The 18,515-nt window shown below is 38.0% G+C and overlaps 2 protein-coding genes across 5 annotated transcripts in view; both read left to right on the forward strand.

Moving 5' to 3' along the window:
* cmbl.L (carboxymethylenebutenolidase homolog L homeolog) overlaps positions 1 to 1,727 on the forward strand; it is a 35,005-nt gene extending 33,278 nt beyond the window's left edge. The window contains exon 6 of the mRNA NM_001094796.1: positions 1,446 to 1,727. Coding sequence (NP_001088265.1) covers positions 1,446 to 1,628 — 183 coding nt within the window. The 3' untranslated portion in view covers positions 1,629 to 1,727. The remainder of the gene's footprint in view (positions 1 to 1,445) is intronic.
* Positions 1,728 to 5,644: 3,917 nt separating this feature from the next.
* The window catches only part of marchf6.L (membrane associated ring-CH-type finger 6 L homeolog), a 73,979-nt gene continuing 61,108 nt past the window's right edge, over positions 5,645 to 18,515 (forward strand). The window contains exons 1-4 of one of the 4 annotated variants that reach the window (XM_018266127.2): positions 5,647 to 5,810; positions 10,271 to 10,370; positions 12,469 to 12,542; positions 17,929 to 18,072. In XM_018266127.2, coding sequence (XP_018121616.1) covers positions 5,792 to 5,810; positions 10,271 to 10,370; positions 12,469 to 12,542; positions 17,929 to 18,072 — 337 coding nt within the window. In that variant the 5' untranslated portion in view covers positions 5,647 to 5,791. 4 annotated transcript variants of the gene reach the window in all.

Genomic DNA, 18,515 nt, shown 5'->3' on the forward strand with positions numbered 1-18,515 from the left:
TAGAAAATATTTTCTTTTTCTGGCTGTTCAGTGAAGAGAAAAACTGGACTTTCCAGTACAAATGAGGGACTGCAGGCTGAGCTTTCAAAAGAGGGACTATCCCTCTAAAAACTGGACAGATGGGAGGTATGCTTTAATGGTGCTTACAGTCAGACCAAATATTATTAGCTTGTCATTGTGTTAAGGGGACTTTGCTAGCCGAACCCTGCACTCCTGAATATCACCTCAGAGCTTACATTTTCCAGCATCTTCCACACATATCATTAGGTACCAAGAAAATAAAATATGAATGCCAGTGGTTTGCCTACAGTGCTATTGTTCATAGGATTACCAAAGTATCTGGCATGTAGAGTCCCCAAAATGTACATTGTGCACACATATTTCATTGTGTGTATATATATATATATATATATATATATATATATATATATATATATATACTATTCAAAAAAACAAGGGGAATTTGTGCTCACCACTAATTTTTAAACCATTAGGCGGGGGCGCAATAAGGCTGTGATCACAAAATACATATAGACAAATACAAGAGGTCCTCTGCACTCAATTCAATTTGTATTCTGGATCCTCTTGTATCACTTGAGTACTTTTATCCAGAGACTCTGTGTTCTTTGGCACTTAAAAGGTTAAAGGTGTACCCTTACCGCAACCCTCTTTATCACCATGCACAATAAAATGTCATTATATAAATAAATACAGATTATAATTGTTGTTTAATTCCTTTGCCCATATTGTTTGTAATTTATTGATCCAGTAAACTTCTCTATTCTCCAGTATTAATGTGTGGTCTCCCCCCACCCCTTCCCTATATTTTTCACTTTTAAAAATAGGAAAAGAACAAGCCCTATTTATTGAACTGAAGTTAAACAAAGGGTATACTGTCACTTCATGTGTATGGTATTTAAAGGGGTTGTTCACCTTCAAACACTTTTTCAGTTCAGCTGTTTTCAGATTTTGTTCACCTGAAATAAAGCATTTTTTAAATTAATTCTATTTGTGACTCTATTTGTTACTTTCTATTTGTGAGTAAAATTTAATTTTCTAAAGCAGCGCGAGGGGGGAGGGGAATGCTGACTTTGTAACTGTTCTAAATTGATATATTTAGTTGATACAGTTCTTATCTTTGGTAGATGTTCTAATTGATACAAATAGTTGCTAATATTCCACAGATGCTGCTGAGAAATGTATAAACTAAAGTAGCAATCTGTTACAGTTGAGAATCTACACCTGAATTTACTGAACTGCCAGACTGAAACACTAGAGACTGGAACATTCAAATTTAATCTTTTGAAAAACTGTAAAAACTAAAAGATGGAAAGTTTTTATTTCTGGTGTACAATCTGAAAACAACTGAACTGAAAAATATGTATGGAAGGTGAACAACCCCTTTGAGACAATTTGGCAATTGTAATTTGATCTTTTTCTTTTAGGTATCTCTACTTGAACAAAAGCTAAAAGTGCACTCCAAGGTTGATTTTCAGATCAAAGTGTTTCCAAAACAAACTCATGGCTTTGTGCACAGAAAGAAAGAAGACATTAATCCAGAAGACAAACCTTTTATTGAAGAAGCAAGAAAGGACATGTTAGAGTGGCTGCAAAAATATATTAACTGATTCAATGTCTGGTTTTATATTTTCAGAGCTGCAATGTATTGTAAACCATTTGTTACATGGAACACCAGTAACATTGCATTAAATGATTTTACCCATTTCTCTTCATGTTCATAGTAGTTTATTGTGAGACATTATAAATGAAGATGAACTTTTGAATTAATTAACTATTAATAAATGCATGTGCATTCCTTGCACAGGGACATTTTAGCACAATCAAGGGGACCTCATTGGACAGTCTAGACCAGTGCTGTCCAACTTCTGTTTTACTGAGGGCCAGAATTTTTCTGGCCTACTTGGTGGAGGTACGATAATGGAAGCCAGTGTTGACCACTCCCAGTTTTATGGAGTATGGTGCACACACAGGGAGCCTAGGGCAGGCAGAGTACGGCACACACAGGGAGCCTAGGGCAGGCAGAGTACAGCACACACAGGGAGCCTACGGAAGGCAGAGTACAGCACACACAGGGAGCCATGGGCAGGCACAGTACAGCACACACAGGGAGCCTAGGGCAGGCAAAGTACAGCACACACAGGGAGCCTAGGGCAGGCAGAGTATGGCACACACCGGAAGCCTAGGGCAGGCAGAGTACGGCACACACAGGGAGCCTAGGGCAGGCAGAATAGAGCAAGGGACCGGGAAACCTATCAGGACCACTTTAAGATGAACGTTCATACATACATACAGTGACAAAATGCTGGTGCCACTTCAGCAGTTTGTATGAGGTGTGAAAAGGTGAACAATGTGGTCACGTTCAGTCTGGCTCTGAGCTGTGTACAGTATAGGACATTAGGGTTGTGAACAATAAAGGTGTTACAAGTATGAAATTGAGGTGTAAACAATGCAGGGGCTCCTAGTGGCAATGCTTTTGTCTATCATTCTGTCAGGAAAATTCAGTTACTGGAGACCACCTAAGGAGAACAGTAAGTTTATTTGACACAAACTCACTGGACAAAGGTAAGAGGAGTGAAAGGGAGACATCAATAAGGAGTAAAATGAGTCATTGGAAGGAGAGCATATAATAATCTCTGCAGCACACAAAAACAAAAACTGCTCTTACAGCCAAAGTGTCTCTGCTCTCAAAACCAGATTTAATTAATTTGGCCGTATTGTTTGTAATTTATTGATCCAGTAAACTTCTCTTTTCTTAAGTATTAATGTGTGGTCTCCCCCCACCCCACCCAATACTTCCCTATATTTTTTGCATTTAAAACAATAAGAAAAGAGCATGTACTGTACAATCCTATATATTGAACTGAAGTTAAAGGACAGGGAAAGGTAAGTAAACCTTATTAGAAAGGTCCACCTAAATATACCAGCAAACCCTCAAAGTAGTGCTGCTCTGAGTCCTCTGTCAAAAGAAACACTGCGTTTCTTTCCTTCTATTGTGTACACATGGGCTTCTGTTTTAGATTTCCTGCCTTTAGCTTAAAGGACAAGGAAAGTTGAACTAAAGAAGTAGGCTAGAAATGTTGTACATTATGTTTTGGGCTTCTGTGCCAGCCCCAGACAACTAACGCCTTTTAGCAGGGAAGATCTGTTTCTCCAAAGATGCCAAGTAGCTCCCCATCTTATTTTCTGATGATTCACTGCACATGCTCCATGCTGCTGTCACTTACTGAGCTTTAGGGACCAATTCAAAAAAGAGTATGCTCAATTTACTCCTCTGCATCCAACAGTCGTGTCGCGTCGGATCAACTCTGCAACACCATTCGACAATCCTATTACTTACCTTATTTCTTATCCAACGTGACGCCTGCGTTTTTGCACAGCGCGTCGGATCGTGTGGAAATCGTCCATGTAGTCCTACGCTAAGTGAGCAGGGAGAGGCTCAGGCAGGAAGTGATGTCACAACAAGCTATTACTGCAGCTGCTATCCTAAACAAACAGAGAGCTTCTAGAGCTTTTATACTCAGGTATGGTAAAACATTCTACAGAATAAATATAGCATTCTAGCTTGCACTATTGCAGCTAATCTATTGGCAATACTGTAGCTTTTCTTCTCCTTTAAACAAATGGTATACTGCCACTTCATGTGTATGGTATTTTAAAGGGGTTGTTCACCTTCAAAAAAATGTTTAGTTCAGTTGTTTTCAGATTGTTAACCTGAAATAAAGCCTTTTTTCAATTACTTTCTATTTGTGACAGTGAGTAAAGTTTAATTTTTCACCTTATTGTACAGCCAAACATGTGGCTCTGCTCTCAAGACCAGATTAGTAGTGATCAATAGCTTGTGAAGAGAATCCATTCAAGTCAGGGGGGCTGTGTGGGGGAATCTGCATACACAGAATTTTGTTCTATAGCAATGCAAGTGGTACTGTCTTTAAAGAGGTGTTTAACCAATCTTTTGGTATGACATAGACAATGATATGCTGAGATAATTTGAATTTGGTTTTACATTTTTATTGTTCTTCAGTTATTTATCTTTTTTTTGTTCAGCAGCTCTCTGGTTTGGAATTGCAGCACCTATTTGGATGCTAGGATCTTGTTGGCCATACACAGGCTCATAAAAGCTGCTGACAGAGTCAGCAGCTTATTGGCCCGTGTGGGCCCCTCCGACGGGCTTACCCAATCGATATCTGAACGAAAGGCCAGATATCGATCGGCAGGATTAAAAATCCTGTCGGATTGCGGCCACATCTGTTCGTTGATGCGGTCCTGCGATCCAACTGCCCGTATTGGCTACATTATGATCTGCTCATTGGGCCCATGATTGGATCAGCACAATATCACCCACCTCAACGTGGGCACATCTGGGAGAGATCCGCTCATTTGAAATATCAACTTCTATATCACGTGTCAAACTCAAGGCCCTCGGGCCAGGACCAGCCCAAGAAGACACTAAGAAACGAAACACTGTGACAGTTACAAGGATTTGGACATGAAACAAAGGCGCCAGAAGGTAGAAGAGTTGAAAATTGAGATTTATGTTGTTTTATAGGAAATAACTTCTGTGCTGTGTTAGTTCCAGGTTCAATATATACAATAAGGTAATTTCAATTTGTTTTTTTATAAACACTGAACCTGTCCGGCCCTCGACTTGGAGCATTTTTTAAATTTTGGCTCAACGTGTATTTGAGTTTGACACACCTGTTCTATATCATACTAAAAGTTTATTTAAAGATGAACAACCTCTTTAAAGCAGGCGCAGCTAATCAACCATGCAGCAGTTTGAATTAGTGACTGAAAGATAAATAGAAGAGAACCTAAAGACTTATAACAAGTAACAATTTAACTAAATAAATAGCAAGATTATTTAGTTAAATAATAGAGCAGTAGTTCCCTGGCTGCCAGTCAGTGACCCTCTTTCGAAATCCCAGACCATACACTCCTGCCACATTCACAGTGCTGCCCCAAGCCTGCAGGCTTCCCGTTATCTTGAGTTGCAAATTGCTGTTTTCGCCAGATCTCAGTCAGCGGCGCCTAACCTTCCAGTTTGGAGCCCTACCCCTACTTGCTTTAAACGCCCTCATTTGTCCTTATGTGTCCCCATTTTTGCTGCCTATTTTAGATGACAGCCAAACACTGGGAGTAATTTCCGAGGCTTTGTTAAAAACGACCTAATGCACAATGCACACCAGACACAATCGTTCACATGTTGTCATTTGGAAGGGGGGTCAATATCAGTTATAGATATGTTTTATATACTATTTATCTAAATACATCCCAGTGTCACGTACAACATACAAAGCAATCAACAAACATGGCAGCAGCTATTTCCCCTCCTATATCCAGTGAATGACAAATGTCACTCTGCTGCAAAATGTCAAATGAACAGCGGAGTTTCGGTAATTTATTTTTTAATAAAAACTGTGGTTTGAAAGTTTAATTCGTCTTGGTGGGGGGTTTTTTCGATGTATTTTTTAAATTTTTTTTATGTTACTGGTCCTTTAAACACCGATAAGGACACAACACCCCAAGCGAAGGAGGAGGTCGCGTCACTTACTAGCCTCCGCCTTTGCCAGGCATCTTTGCGTAACGTCACTGAGCTTACTTTGTCTTCTGAGGTCTGAGGACCAATAGCTGTTCTTGTTTCCTTTGGTTGCTGGAGGAGGGGTTCTGCACGTTCACTGTAGTTACTGGGCCTGTACGGAAGTGGAGACGGGGGTGGAGCACAACTGGGAACGAGCTTCAGACACGGAACCTGCGTCACTGGCCGGACAAGATGGAGACCGCAGAAGAAGGTAACGGAAGCGATTCTGCTTGTATTATGTGTGGACATATTGGTAGCTGATCTCTGTTCATCGCGATGACTCTAACTAAAAATGTATACTGCTGCTGTAAAGCTTGCAACCCTCTAGGGTTTCTTTAGTGTTTCGCCCTTAACTACGATAAAATCATTTGTATTTTTTTTCTTTGTAGGCACAAACATGTTAATATCCATAAAAGCGTACGGTCCGTGTTTAGAAATAAAACTTTTTTAAGCGCCATTTTTATTTAAATTAATTTCTACTGTGATGTTGAGGTTTTAGAACTTAAATTTCATTGCAAATGGGGGATGTTGGGAGTTGTGCCATAACAACCTATAGTCTCTGTGCAGAGGGGCATCATGTTGAAAGAGGAGGAAAGCCCTTTTCTCAAAATGTTGTCACAAATTAAGGATGCAGCCTTGGAATTGTCAAAAAAATCATTGTATACAGAAGTATTAAGGATGGTTTCACTGGAGCGAGGGGCCCCTAACTTAAACCAATAACACCAACCACAGACGATGTTTCCTCTTCCACCACCACCAAACATTACAACTTTAGGTTACATTCTCTTGGTAGCCTCTAAATATAAATTTACAGGCAGCTCATCTTAAAACATCAAATATTTCATCCTACCATCTTTTTGATCAGATGAGGGTGAAAAGACCGTCAGTTTTGTCAGTAGTGCTATCCTTCCACAGGCCAAAACACAGTTTTTATTTCTAATTAGCCTATGGAAGTATTGGCACCGCCAACCTTTCACATCTCTCTCTGCTCTTTGTCCTCTTAATGAGAAGTAGGTACTGCTAGGCTGGAGTGGGATTGGAGTACTTTTACCTTATACCATTTGTTTTATGCTTTTAACAGGTTAAGATGGGATATGTGGTTGTCAAAAAATGTTAATTGTATAAATATTAATATGTATGTAGCTAACAAGAGTTTTTTTTTTTCCTATTATACATCATGAATGTTTCCAAAGTTACCAGTAAACTGTAAGCCTAATTTTAGCTGTTCTGAGTGAACCACATACGGCAGTCCAAAAAGGAATAACTGCATCTTTAAGATGACTCTATGATATGACACTTTTTAATTAAAAAAAAGCTTTAGACAACAAATACACAAACCATTACTTTTGACAGGTAGATGAGACTGTAAACTTCAGTGTGAGAAGGGACTAATATGACTGTATAATTTATATAATTCTGTAGTGCTTCACATCTCTGTGAAGCACTACAGAATTATATAAATTATATATTTTTATTTATTACATAGGATACTACTGATGCATTTGCTCACCTTTGACATTTTTTTTCTTTCCTCAACTTGTAACAGCATTACTATATTGTTAATGCTGTTGCGTCATCTGTTATAGTTGCATACAAGAACATTTGCGTCAATTAATTTATAAGAGTCTGTTCAAAACTTGCAGTCTTATTTGCTCTGATTCTAGGTCTGCGGCAGAGATACATCGTGCCTTACTGACACATGACATTTCCCTTCTCCATTTCTTATGGGTTGTATCAAAATTGATTTCTTGCATGTGAAGGAAAACTTGTTTTAAAACCATTAAATTTTGTCACTTGTCACTAATGGCTTAGATTTCATGTAGTTTCTTTTGTACTTACTTTTTTGCCTACCTTTTGTCACTTTAAAGGGGTGGTTAAACTTTAAAGGGACACTGTTATGGGAAACCTTTTTTTTTTTTTCAAAATGAATCCGTTAATTGTGCTGCTCCAGCAGAATTCTGCACTAAAATCCATTTCTCAAAAGAGCAAACAGATTTTTTTATAATAAATTTCAGAATCTGACATGGGGCTAGACATATTGTCAATTTCCCAGCTGCCCCAAGTCATTTTGAGAAATGGATTTCAATGCAGAATTCTGCTGGAGCAGCACTTTTAACTGATGCGTTTTGAAAAAAACATGTTTTCCGATGACAGGATCCCTTTAAAGGAATTGTTCAGTGTAAAAATACAAACTGGGTAAATAGATAGGCTGTGCAAAATAAAAGAATGTTTATAATATAGTTAGCCAAATATGTAATGTCTAAAGGCTGGAGTGATTTGATGTATAACATGTCAGTCAGAACACTACTTCTTGCTTTTCAGCTCTCTTGGTTTACACTGACTGGTTACCCTGGTTATCAGGCAGTAAACAATCAGAGACTTGAAGGGGGGGCCACATGGGTCATAACTGTTGCTTTTGAATCTGAGCTGAATGCTGAGGATCAATTACAAACTCACTGAACAGAAATGTACCATGTGGCCCCCCTTCAAGTCGCTGACTATCTCAGAGTTATAGAGTTGAAAAGCAGGAAGTTGGTTTCTGGCTGTTTTATTAGACATCTGTTCACTCCAGCCTTTATAGATGACACTTTTGGCTAACTAACTATATTAGAAACATTTTTTATTTTGCACAGCCTATCTATATACACAGTTTTTATTTTCACACTGAACTGTTCCTTTAAGTTAACTTTTAGTATATGATAGAATGACTAATTTTAAGCAACTTTTCCCACTGTCTTTCATTTTTTATTTTTTTTTATATTTTTGAATGATTTGTGTTTTTTTTATATTTCCAGCTTTCAAATAGGGGTCCCTGATCCCATCTAAATAAAATGCTCTTTAAGGATACACATTTAAAGTTATTTAAAGCAACTCTGATCATGCCCCCCCCTCCGCTCTTTCAACTTTTTGCATTCGAGCAGGTCCCGGTGGCCGCATTGCTAGTACAGTGAGCGATATTGCGCTCGCAGCACTAGCAGAGCCAAATTTCTGTGTTAAAAAACGGCTCATAAAGTTACCTTAGGTGGCTTTTTGCCTCCCCTGGTAACTGGCTGCTCCATGCTGCCTGAGGATTCTCAACTTGCCTCATGGCAGGAGCAGCCAAAAAAGGTCCAGTGGCACCTTGGAGCAACAGCGCCTTTGGAATAGCACAGTGTATTTTACACATGGCTACTTGTATCTCTTTGGATGGGAGGGAAACTTTGGCGATTAGTCACTGCAATTGTCATTTCTCTAAAAGTATATTTACAATCCCTACCATAATGCAAGATAAAACTTCTGTTATTTGCCAGAAAGAAGTTACTAGGAAACGGATTCTTCAGTTGCAGTATTACAGTTGTCTATAACTTTTTCAGTATAGTAAAATATTTTGCTATACATGACCCCTCCCTCAAATTGTTTCACGTTGAAGTGATAGATTGTGGGTCCCACAACTTTCAAGGCCGACATCAGGGGGGCACAGGGGGTACAAGTGCACCAAGCCTAAAGGGGGGCCAGACTGAGCTGCAGTTTTTTAAATATCCGGGCCCCCCTTGGCAGTGCCGAAAATGACGCCTGAACCCATCGAAAAGCCAAAGTCACGAACTGCCGAAGTCACAAAAAGAGCCGGACTGGCAAAGTCCCAAAGCCTCGAAAACTCACGAAAACAGCCGAAGTTGAAGTCCTGAAGCCGCAAATAGACACAAAGTCACGAAAAGAGACAAACTTGAAGTCCTGAAGCCACAAGTTTAGTTCTACTGAACACCAATGTGTGTGTTTTTTTTTTTAAGCCCTAGCCACCAATGTATTATTTTAATACTCTACAGGCTCCTGCCACCAATGTTTTTTTTTATTTTATTTTTTTAAATATCCTCTGGAGCCACATTTTTTTTTAACTTGTAAGAGGGAAACTAGCACTTATGTGGGGCCCTGACCACCAATGATTTTAAAAAATCTTTTAGGTGGTGCCCTGGTGCCACAGTTTTTTTTTTAATATATGGGGGACCCTGACCACCAATGACTTAAAAAAAAAACTTTTAGGTAAAAACATCATACGTGTTATAAACAATTAAAAATATCATCAATCATATTTTGCCTTCACTGCCTCTATGCCTGAGCCACAGCTGTCCCTTTCATTTTCATTTCTACACTTCTTAGATGTCACTGATCTCCTCTTATTACTCCTCTCTTCTTGCTGTTTGTAATTGTGTAGCAATTGTGGGCATGGGCATCAGGTCCCCCTTTCTGGTGCATACATGAAATGTTGCAATGATGCAAAACTTGTCTTGATAACTGCTTCCACAAAATGTCCCTGCCTGTATGTTTTAATTGTTGAAAAGAATGAAGGAAACAAAATGTATATAATTGATTGAAGTGCAGTAGTGCCCATACTTTACTAATGCAGGGTCTAATTTTTAATGATATCGTCCCATTATGATCTACATCCATAAAAGCATTGTTAGCATTCTGTTCCATGGAAAATATTACTTAAATGTTGATTTATGGGAAATGTATATTGCTAGGTTTAACAAACCTCTTTCTTATGTAACCTTAATATAATAAATATCTGAATGAAAAACATTAAACAATTTAGACAAGCTGTTTGTTGAAAGTGTCTTGAGATCACCATAGTCTCATATATTTGCTTTTATTTAATCAATCACATGGTTAATAATTTGTTTTGCTTTTGCCCAGAAGACATATGCAGGGTGTGTCGGTCAGAGGGAACCCCAGAAAAACCTCTTTACCATCCATGCGTTTGCACTGGCAGTATTAAATTTATTCATCAAGAATGGTAAGTTATAATTCACTGATGCTCTGTTATATGATGTATATGTAATATGATGTTCTGTTTGGTGATTATTGAGTTTTTTTATATACTGTAAATCGGGACATACAGATAACGTAGCGTACAGCAAACTGACCATTATTCATACAACATAGATGCTGATCAGAATTGTCAGGCCAGCATACTTTTGCCGAAAATGATATAACTGTGGCTATGTTGCTGTATGTCATCATACAGTTTTTGGTACAAGTATGCTGTTCTAACAATCCCAGTCAATATCGGTTCTATTTTCTATCTCTAGCTTTATGGATAGCAGGTTTCCAGATAATAGATCACATATATTAGGACAGGAGATATAAAGCTGTTATTGCTGCAGAAGGTGGCTTTACAAAATATCAAATCATGGAGTTTGAATACTTAAAAAAACAGCATATATCATGTTTGTTTTTAAGATTCTCTCTGGGAACCCCAGAGAAACTGAGCGTTTGCGCTGGCAGTATTATATTTATTCATCAAGAATAAATATCAATAAAAAATCAAGAAAAGTTTTAATGCACTTAGAATGTTCTGTTTAGTGAATATACAGTTGTATTATATACTGTGTCATGTATGCAGTTTTTGGCACAGGTATGCTGTAACAATCCCAGTCAATATCTGATGAATATATATGAATATTGGCCAGTTTGCTGATCGGGCAGCTTTGAAACTTGAATCTGTAAATTACCGGTGGCCTTACCATGTATACCTTGTATGGTTCTTCGTAAAGTATCTTTCCATTCAGGTTGGTCATTTTGAGACTGCATGGGATTAGCCCATGTATGTTTTTCCACATGAGAAAATGTAAGAAATATAAGAAAGTAGTTTAGTTTTATTAATTTCTTTTTGATTAGGTTATGGTCTTGAAATTAATTTGTATGTGTGCTACTGAATTATTAGCATTTTGTATGCTCTACTGATTGCCTATTTCACTTAATTGCATGTGTTTTTTATGTAAAGGAAAAATGCTTTCACTTCCTTAGTAAATACTAGTTTTATTGAAAGGAGATTTGTAAAATCAGTAAATACTGGCCGTTTACATCTTTTTTCTTCAGCCATCGTTTTGTTATGCTCTGTGTGCTCCCTCGGATCTCCGACAGGAAATAGTTCAAAATGTTACTATTAAAGGAATAAATCTGGGAGTAAAAGAGACCCATCTGTTCATTGGCTGATAGCAAGTATGCTTGCACCCTTGGTTTGTGTGTTAGCACAGTGCACAAGCCAAGTGGTGGGCCGTAGTACTTAAAATGTCAGTTTTTCAATTTAGGATTATCCAGTGGCAGATAACTATTAGAAAAGTATAGATTGTTTATTTAAATATAGTGTTTTAAATATGGTCTTTTTCTGCAATATATTTTTTAGAATATATTCAGTGCTTAAGTTAAAATTTAATTTGCGCTCTATATTACATATATGTATATAAAGACTTCTCTTGTCCTCTTTTTCACTTGCATCTGTTACCTTCAGAGTTACCAAAGTTGTTTCCTTTTAAGCAAGACTGATGGAGATTTGACCATTAAAAGTGTAAAGAGATAAAATCAAGATCCCATCAAGGGATAAATTGTGTCCCATCACTTTGTGAGATACTTAATTGAGTATATGTTTTAATACTTACTATACTGTCCAATGTGAATGATGAGTAGACATGAAAATGTTTCAGTACTATATAAATAAAAGATAATACGGGCATGGGATCCGTTATCTGGAAACCTATTAACCAGAAAACTCCAAATTATGAGAAGGCCATATCTCATAGACTTCATTTTAATCAAATAATTCATTTAAATTATTTCCTTTTTCTCTGTTATAATAAAACCGTGCCATCATGATGGTACTGTTTAATTATTAGTTATAATAAACCCTTACAGGAGACAAAACAATCCTATTGGGTTTAATTAATGTTTAAAGCATTTTTAATGTAGGGATACCCACATTACAGATAACTGGTCTCATACCTGTAATTAATTTGTTTTCTTACAGAAACAATAATAATGCATGAATACATTTAAAAAGGGCTTGCATTTACATTAGTGATAACCTGTTCTTATAAATTAATTTTATATTGCAGCTTAGTTCTTTGGCTTAAACACAGCAGGAAAGAATACTGTGAATTATGCAAGCACAGATTTGCGTTCACACCAAGTAAGATATTGTTTTTATGTGCTTTAAATTACTTTACACTTATTTTGTATCCTGTTAAGAAATACAGTTGTATCCAAATTCTATAATAAATGATTTTTTATTGTGAGCCTCATAGTGTTTGAAATAGAATATATTTACATTTATAATGTTTCAGCACTTATACTTGAATAAAGTGAAATTGTAGTTTAAATAGTACAGCAGTACTATTGAGGGGATTTGATCCTAAAGATGTAATTTTGCCAAATTAAAGGGGTGGTTCACCTTTGAGTTAACTTCTAGTATGATGTAGACCGTGATATCCGGAGACAATTTGCAATTGGTTTTCATTTTTTATTATTTGTGGTTTTTGAGTTATTTAGCTTGCCATTCAACAGGTCTACACTTTGCAATTTTAGCAGTCTGGTTGTTAGGGTCCAAATTAACCTAGCAACCATGCACTGATTTCAATAAGGGACTGGAATATGAATAAAAGACAGTCTGATTACAAAGGTGAGCAATTAAAAGTAGCAATAATAATAGATTTGTAGCTTTAGAGAGCATTTGTTTTTAGATGGGGTCAGTGACCCCCCATATTTAAGGTGAACCACCCCTTTAAAATTCTAAGTAACTTTTTATTAAAGGACCAGTAACATCAAAAAAAATTTTTTAAAAATAAACACCAAGACAAATTAAACATTTCAATTTCAAAGCCTTTATTAAGAAATAACTTACCAAAAATTCACTTCCTGTCCTCTGCAAAAAAGGCGATACGGCGACCATCCGTACTGCAGAGCTCGATTTCTACTCCTGGCTATTCTAGTGACAGTCTGCAGCGCTTCCCCTATTCCCAGCAGCAGCAGTAGTAGCAGGTACTGGGAGAGCTGCATCAGTGGGGTGTGCATGCCACCTGCTCCCCATCGATGTGCCCATCTGAGTGTGCCCGGGGCTGGCAGTGCCCGCTGCTGAATCCTCCCAACAGATAACGGCACCTCGTCTACTCCTCAGTCCATGTCTCCTGCCCTCAGCGCCGTGCAGCAGTATGTCCAGCGGCAGCCCCCACAGCATCTTGTCCAACAGGTCCGTGAGTCTGGAGGCTGCCCGCTGCTGCAAGAGAAGGCGGAAGAGCCATGCAGGCGCCTACCCGGTGTCCAGCCTCAAATCCATGGAGTTGCCTTGCGGAGCCAGTGTGTTGGTCTGGTGCGGGAAGTTGAAATCGCTGACTCTGCCGATGTGATACACCGCCCTGCTGTCAGAGATGTGGATGCTGCTTATTATACCTATTATTGGCCAAGCTCGTGCTGCTGAAGCAGTCAGTCTTGGCCACGGTGCTGCAATTTGTGGCCGGGGAAGTCTAAACGCTGAGTGCACAGGGCGTGGAAGGGAAGCCGAACAGCTCACTGCATCCTTTGCCTTCATATGCGATCAGCAGCAGCGGCTCCGGGCAGCAGCCTTTCCCAGGAATTGATCTGTGCCTACGATATTGCCATGCTGATGGTGCGCGATCCCAGATTATTTCTTGGGCATCGCCGGCTGCCCAACACTACTCGTCCCCATTAGGAGACTGACGGCTTCAGCACTGCCAGCCCCGGGCACACTCAGATGGGCACATCGATGGGGAGCAGGTGGCATGCACACCCCACTGATCCAGCTCTCCCAGTACCTGCTACTACTGCTGCTGCTGGGAATAGGGGAAGCGCTGCAGACTGTCACTAGAATAGCCAGGAGGAGAAATCGAGCTCTGCAGGATGGATGGTCGCCGTATCGCCTTTTTTGCAGAGGACAGGAAGTGAAGTTTCGGTAAGTTATTTCTTAATAAAGGCTTTGAAATTGAAAAGTTTAATTTGTCTTGGTGTTTATTTTTCGTTGAATACTAACACATTTTTTAAAAAATTTTTTTGATGTTACTGGTCCTTTAAACGTCCATTAAAATTCCAGTGGTTTCTAAGTTATCTTTTAAGGTAAGTGCAACTGAAAACCATATTCCCCTTCTTCTACTGGTTCCTGTTGCTTTTATTTTTGTGCTTACATCCTCTTTATGTATATTTTTTTCATTTTGGCTATCTGGTTAATAGGCACATGACTATACCAGATAGTGACTTGAATACCAAGCTTTGTTGGGATGTTTTGTCATAACACTAATTTTTTGAATCTACAAACTTGCGGTGAGTCGGAGATGTTTTGTCATAACACTAATTTTTGCAAAGCAGTAACATTCATGTGATTTGCATTACAAAATATCTATTTGTATGGTTTTAGTGCTCATGTTCTGCTGAGCTACTCTGTGTAGGTTATGAATCTGTCTGACTACTATACGCTGTGACAAAATTGTCCACTCATTAAAAACTTTACTGTAAGGCAAATTTTCCTGCCAAGAGATTTTTTATAAAACAAAAGCAAACAAAAAATGAACTGCTAGGGGTCATTCTGGATTTCCTTATTTGACCATTCATTACTGCCCTGTTTCTTGTGCATATTTTAAATGACTGGGTCTATTTTCCTCATGTAATGACCCTTCCAACCAGTTAACAGTTTAAATACAAGATTTTAGAGGGTTACAATAGAGAGTTAAATAAAAGTAGAAAAAAAAAAAATACATTTTTGGCATTTGCAGATTTTATTATACCTAGAAAATCCATGCCAGTGGTTCCCAAACGGTGGGTCTGGCCTCTCTAGGGGGCTTAGAGCAGTGGCTCAGTTAGTGTGTCAGTTAATGTGAGAATTGGAGAGATTGGCCATTTGCTCTCTTAGATACCTTACTGTATACATATAGCTGGTACAGTTTATTCCTATGTCCCCTACGTGATGGGGAGTGCAATAAAAAAAAGCAATACATAAAAAAAATAAGGAAAGCAATTAAGAACCATACCTACGCACTTAAATTATACATTCCACTCTTTTATTGGGTATAATTCATTAGTAAAAAAAAAAAATAACCCTGGTAGATCAAACACAAAAAGTGCTGTACTTAAAAACATATCAATGTGAACAACATGTAAAATGCAGGTTAGGGGTGTTCTCCCTCAGTACAAAAGATAATAGGCATTTTATAATTCCTATTTTAGCAGTAATTGAAATAATCTGTTCTCATGATAGTTTATCATAGTCACGTACTTGGTATTCACAAGCACCACATCAATGTGCGCAAGATAAGCACATGTTAGGATGGCATATAATAATCCAAACATGCTCAGCATCGTCTTCATTAGTCTATAGTATGGGATCCTTTATCCAGAAACCCATTATCCATAAATTTCCGAATTACAGGAAGGCCATCTCCTATAGACTTCATCTTAATCAAATAATTAAAATCTTTAGAAATTATTTGTTTTTTCCTCTTTCATTTGGGTTTATGTATAAAAGGTGCATAAACACTATCTAAACTTCCAAAAATAAATATAAATGTATTTTATTTTTACATAGTTACCAGGTTCCACAGAAAGCAAACCATGAAATTGTCAGTGTGTTTGCCAGTTACCCACCAAGGCTCTAACTGTAATGCAACCCCTCCCTCACTTTGTTACATTGTAAATTGATGGATTATAGTATTTAAAGTTACTCTGCTTTGTCAAGGAATCCATGTACCACCCACTATGGTAAGAAGAGACTTCCAAGAATTCATCACTTTACAATGAAACAAAGTGAGGGAGTGGGTTGCTTTACACTGTCCGAATAAGTGTTCTTGGGAAATAGCTCTTTGGAATTATCTTTGTTTCATTGTAACTGTGGAATCTGGTATGACTGTGTTTTAAAAAAAAAAAAAAAAAAAAAAAAAAAAAAATGTAAGTAAAGTTTTATGTACTGTCTACTGTACATACTAGGGATGCACCAAATCCAGGATTCGGTTCGGTATTAGGCCTTTTTCAGCAGGATTCCGATTCGGCCGAATCCTTCTGCCTGGCTGAACTGAATCTAAACCCTAATTTGCATATGCAAATGAGGGTCGGGGAGGGAAAATCCGTTACTTTTTGTCATAAAACAAGGAAGTAAAAAATGTATTCCTCTTCCCACCCCTAATTTGCATGTGCAATTTTGGATTCGGTTCGGTATTCGGCCGAATCTTTCACAAAGGATTCGGTGGTTCGGCCGAATCCAATATAGTGGATTCGGTACATCCCTAGTATATACCTTTTCAACATAAGTTTGACAGTCATTGCTCCATGATGTACTAAACATTCATAATTAGGTGGTTACCCTCTATTACTTAGTGTGTTAAAGGAATTGTTCAGTATAAGAATAAAAACCGGGTAAATAGATAGGCTGTGGAAAATAAAACATGTTTCTAATATAGTTAGTTAGCCAAAAATGTACAGAACACTAATTCCTGCTTTTCAGCATTAACCAATCAGTGACTTGAGGGGGACACATGGACCATAACTGTTGCTTTTGAATCTGAGCTGCATGCTGAGGATCAATTGCAAACTCACTGAACAGTTATGTCCCAGGTGGCCCCCCTTCAAGTCGCTGAGAGAGTTAGAGAGATGAAAAGCAGGAAGTAGTGTTCGATTATGTTGACATCCAGTCACTCCAGCCTTTATACATTTTATGTATGTTTGCCTAACTAACTATATTAGAAACATTTTTTATTTTGCACAGCCTATTTACCCAGTTTTTATTTTTACACTGAATTGTTCCTTTAAGAATTTAATTTATGTAATTGTACACAAGTCCATCAGTTTGTACCAAAATGAGAAGGAACAACTCAACAAAACAGGTCAGAAATAGCAGAACCACTTTCTCTGATATAAAAGTAAAACCATTTATTCATTTAATTTTACTAGTTGCATGTTACCTATCGTACCTTTTCTTTGAAGCATTATATCCTCCTCCAAGGCATATAACATTTAGAGAACATTTCACCGGTAGAGGAAACATCAATCCATTTCTGTCTGCACCCTGTAAGCACTGACATACATGGCATCCCCTGTTTGTGCAGATCAATTATGTTTTAATAATCACAGCTTTATTGGAGATCTCAATAGATCTATTATAGTCAGTAGCTGTGTTAAAAATCAATTGTAGGCCATGTACTATTGGTCATTTTGCGGTAGGATGTAGGTAGTTTGTTACAGTTCTGACATATCATGGGTATGCCATGTAGTGAACCTCTAGGGTTGTGTTTGTATGTTTGTGCAGTGACTGACACAGACGCAAATTGTATTTTACAGTGACAGTACAGTCACCTGGTAAAATGTTGTCAATTGTTGCAGTATTAGTTACTGTGTTTTCACTGGCTGTCCCTTTTCTTTACATTTTTACAAGTATACAGTTGGTTGGGAGTTTGTGTTTCCTGCTGCTTAATTTCAAATTACATGATTTTTAAATATGTCGGACGTCAGAGTATGTGTTTGTTGCTATATCATGTTACACTTGTTGATTTTTTTTTTTTTTTTTTTTTTTTATCTGGAAGTTTATTCCCCAGACATGCCTACCCGGCTTCCAATCCAGGACATCTTTGCTGGATTGATTACAAGTATTGGAACTGCAATCCGATATTGGTTTCATTACACACTTGTGGCCTTTGCATGGTTGGGAGTCGTACCCCTTACAGCCTGTAAGTAAATACTGTCACTTCATGTTTTCACAATAATCTGCACAAATAACGTGCTGTCTAATTTATTAGAAAAGAAGGGAGCTTTTATTATGCATCTTGCCTGTCGCATACCTTTTTTATAGTGTAAAGCTAGCCATACAAATCAGATTTTAGCTGCTGATTCAACTCCTTCAAACTGAGTCTGCAGTTTGTCTGCCTGTGTATGGGCCCTATCCAACAATCTGTCCAATAGATATCTGGCCTAAGAGCCAAATGATCGGATCAGCCTGATATCTGCTACTACAAGGTGGCTGTATCCGGTAAAAAAATCCACACATATATGCGGTGCATTCTCGCACAGATCCAGGATGGCCACATCAAGACCTCTCTCTGTACCAAGGCTCCCAAAAATCCCAGACATTCGTGTCCATGAGCAATATATATATTGAGCATACCAGAGAATT

Source organism: Xenopus laevis, chromosome 6L (genome assembly GCF_017654675.1).
Source record: "Xenopus laevis strain J_2021 chromosome 6L, Xenopus_laevis_v10.1, whole genome shotgun sequence".
Taxonomy (NCBI): Eukaryota; Metazoa; Chordata; class Amphibia; order Anura; family Pipidae; genus Xenopus; species Xenopus laevis.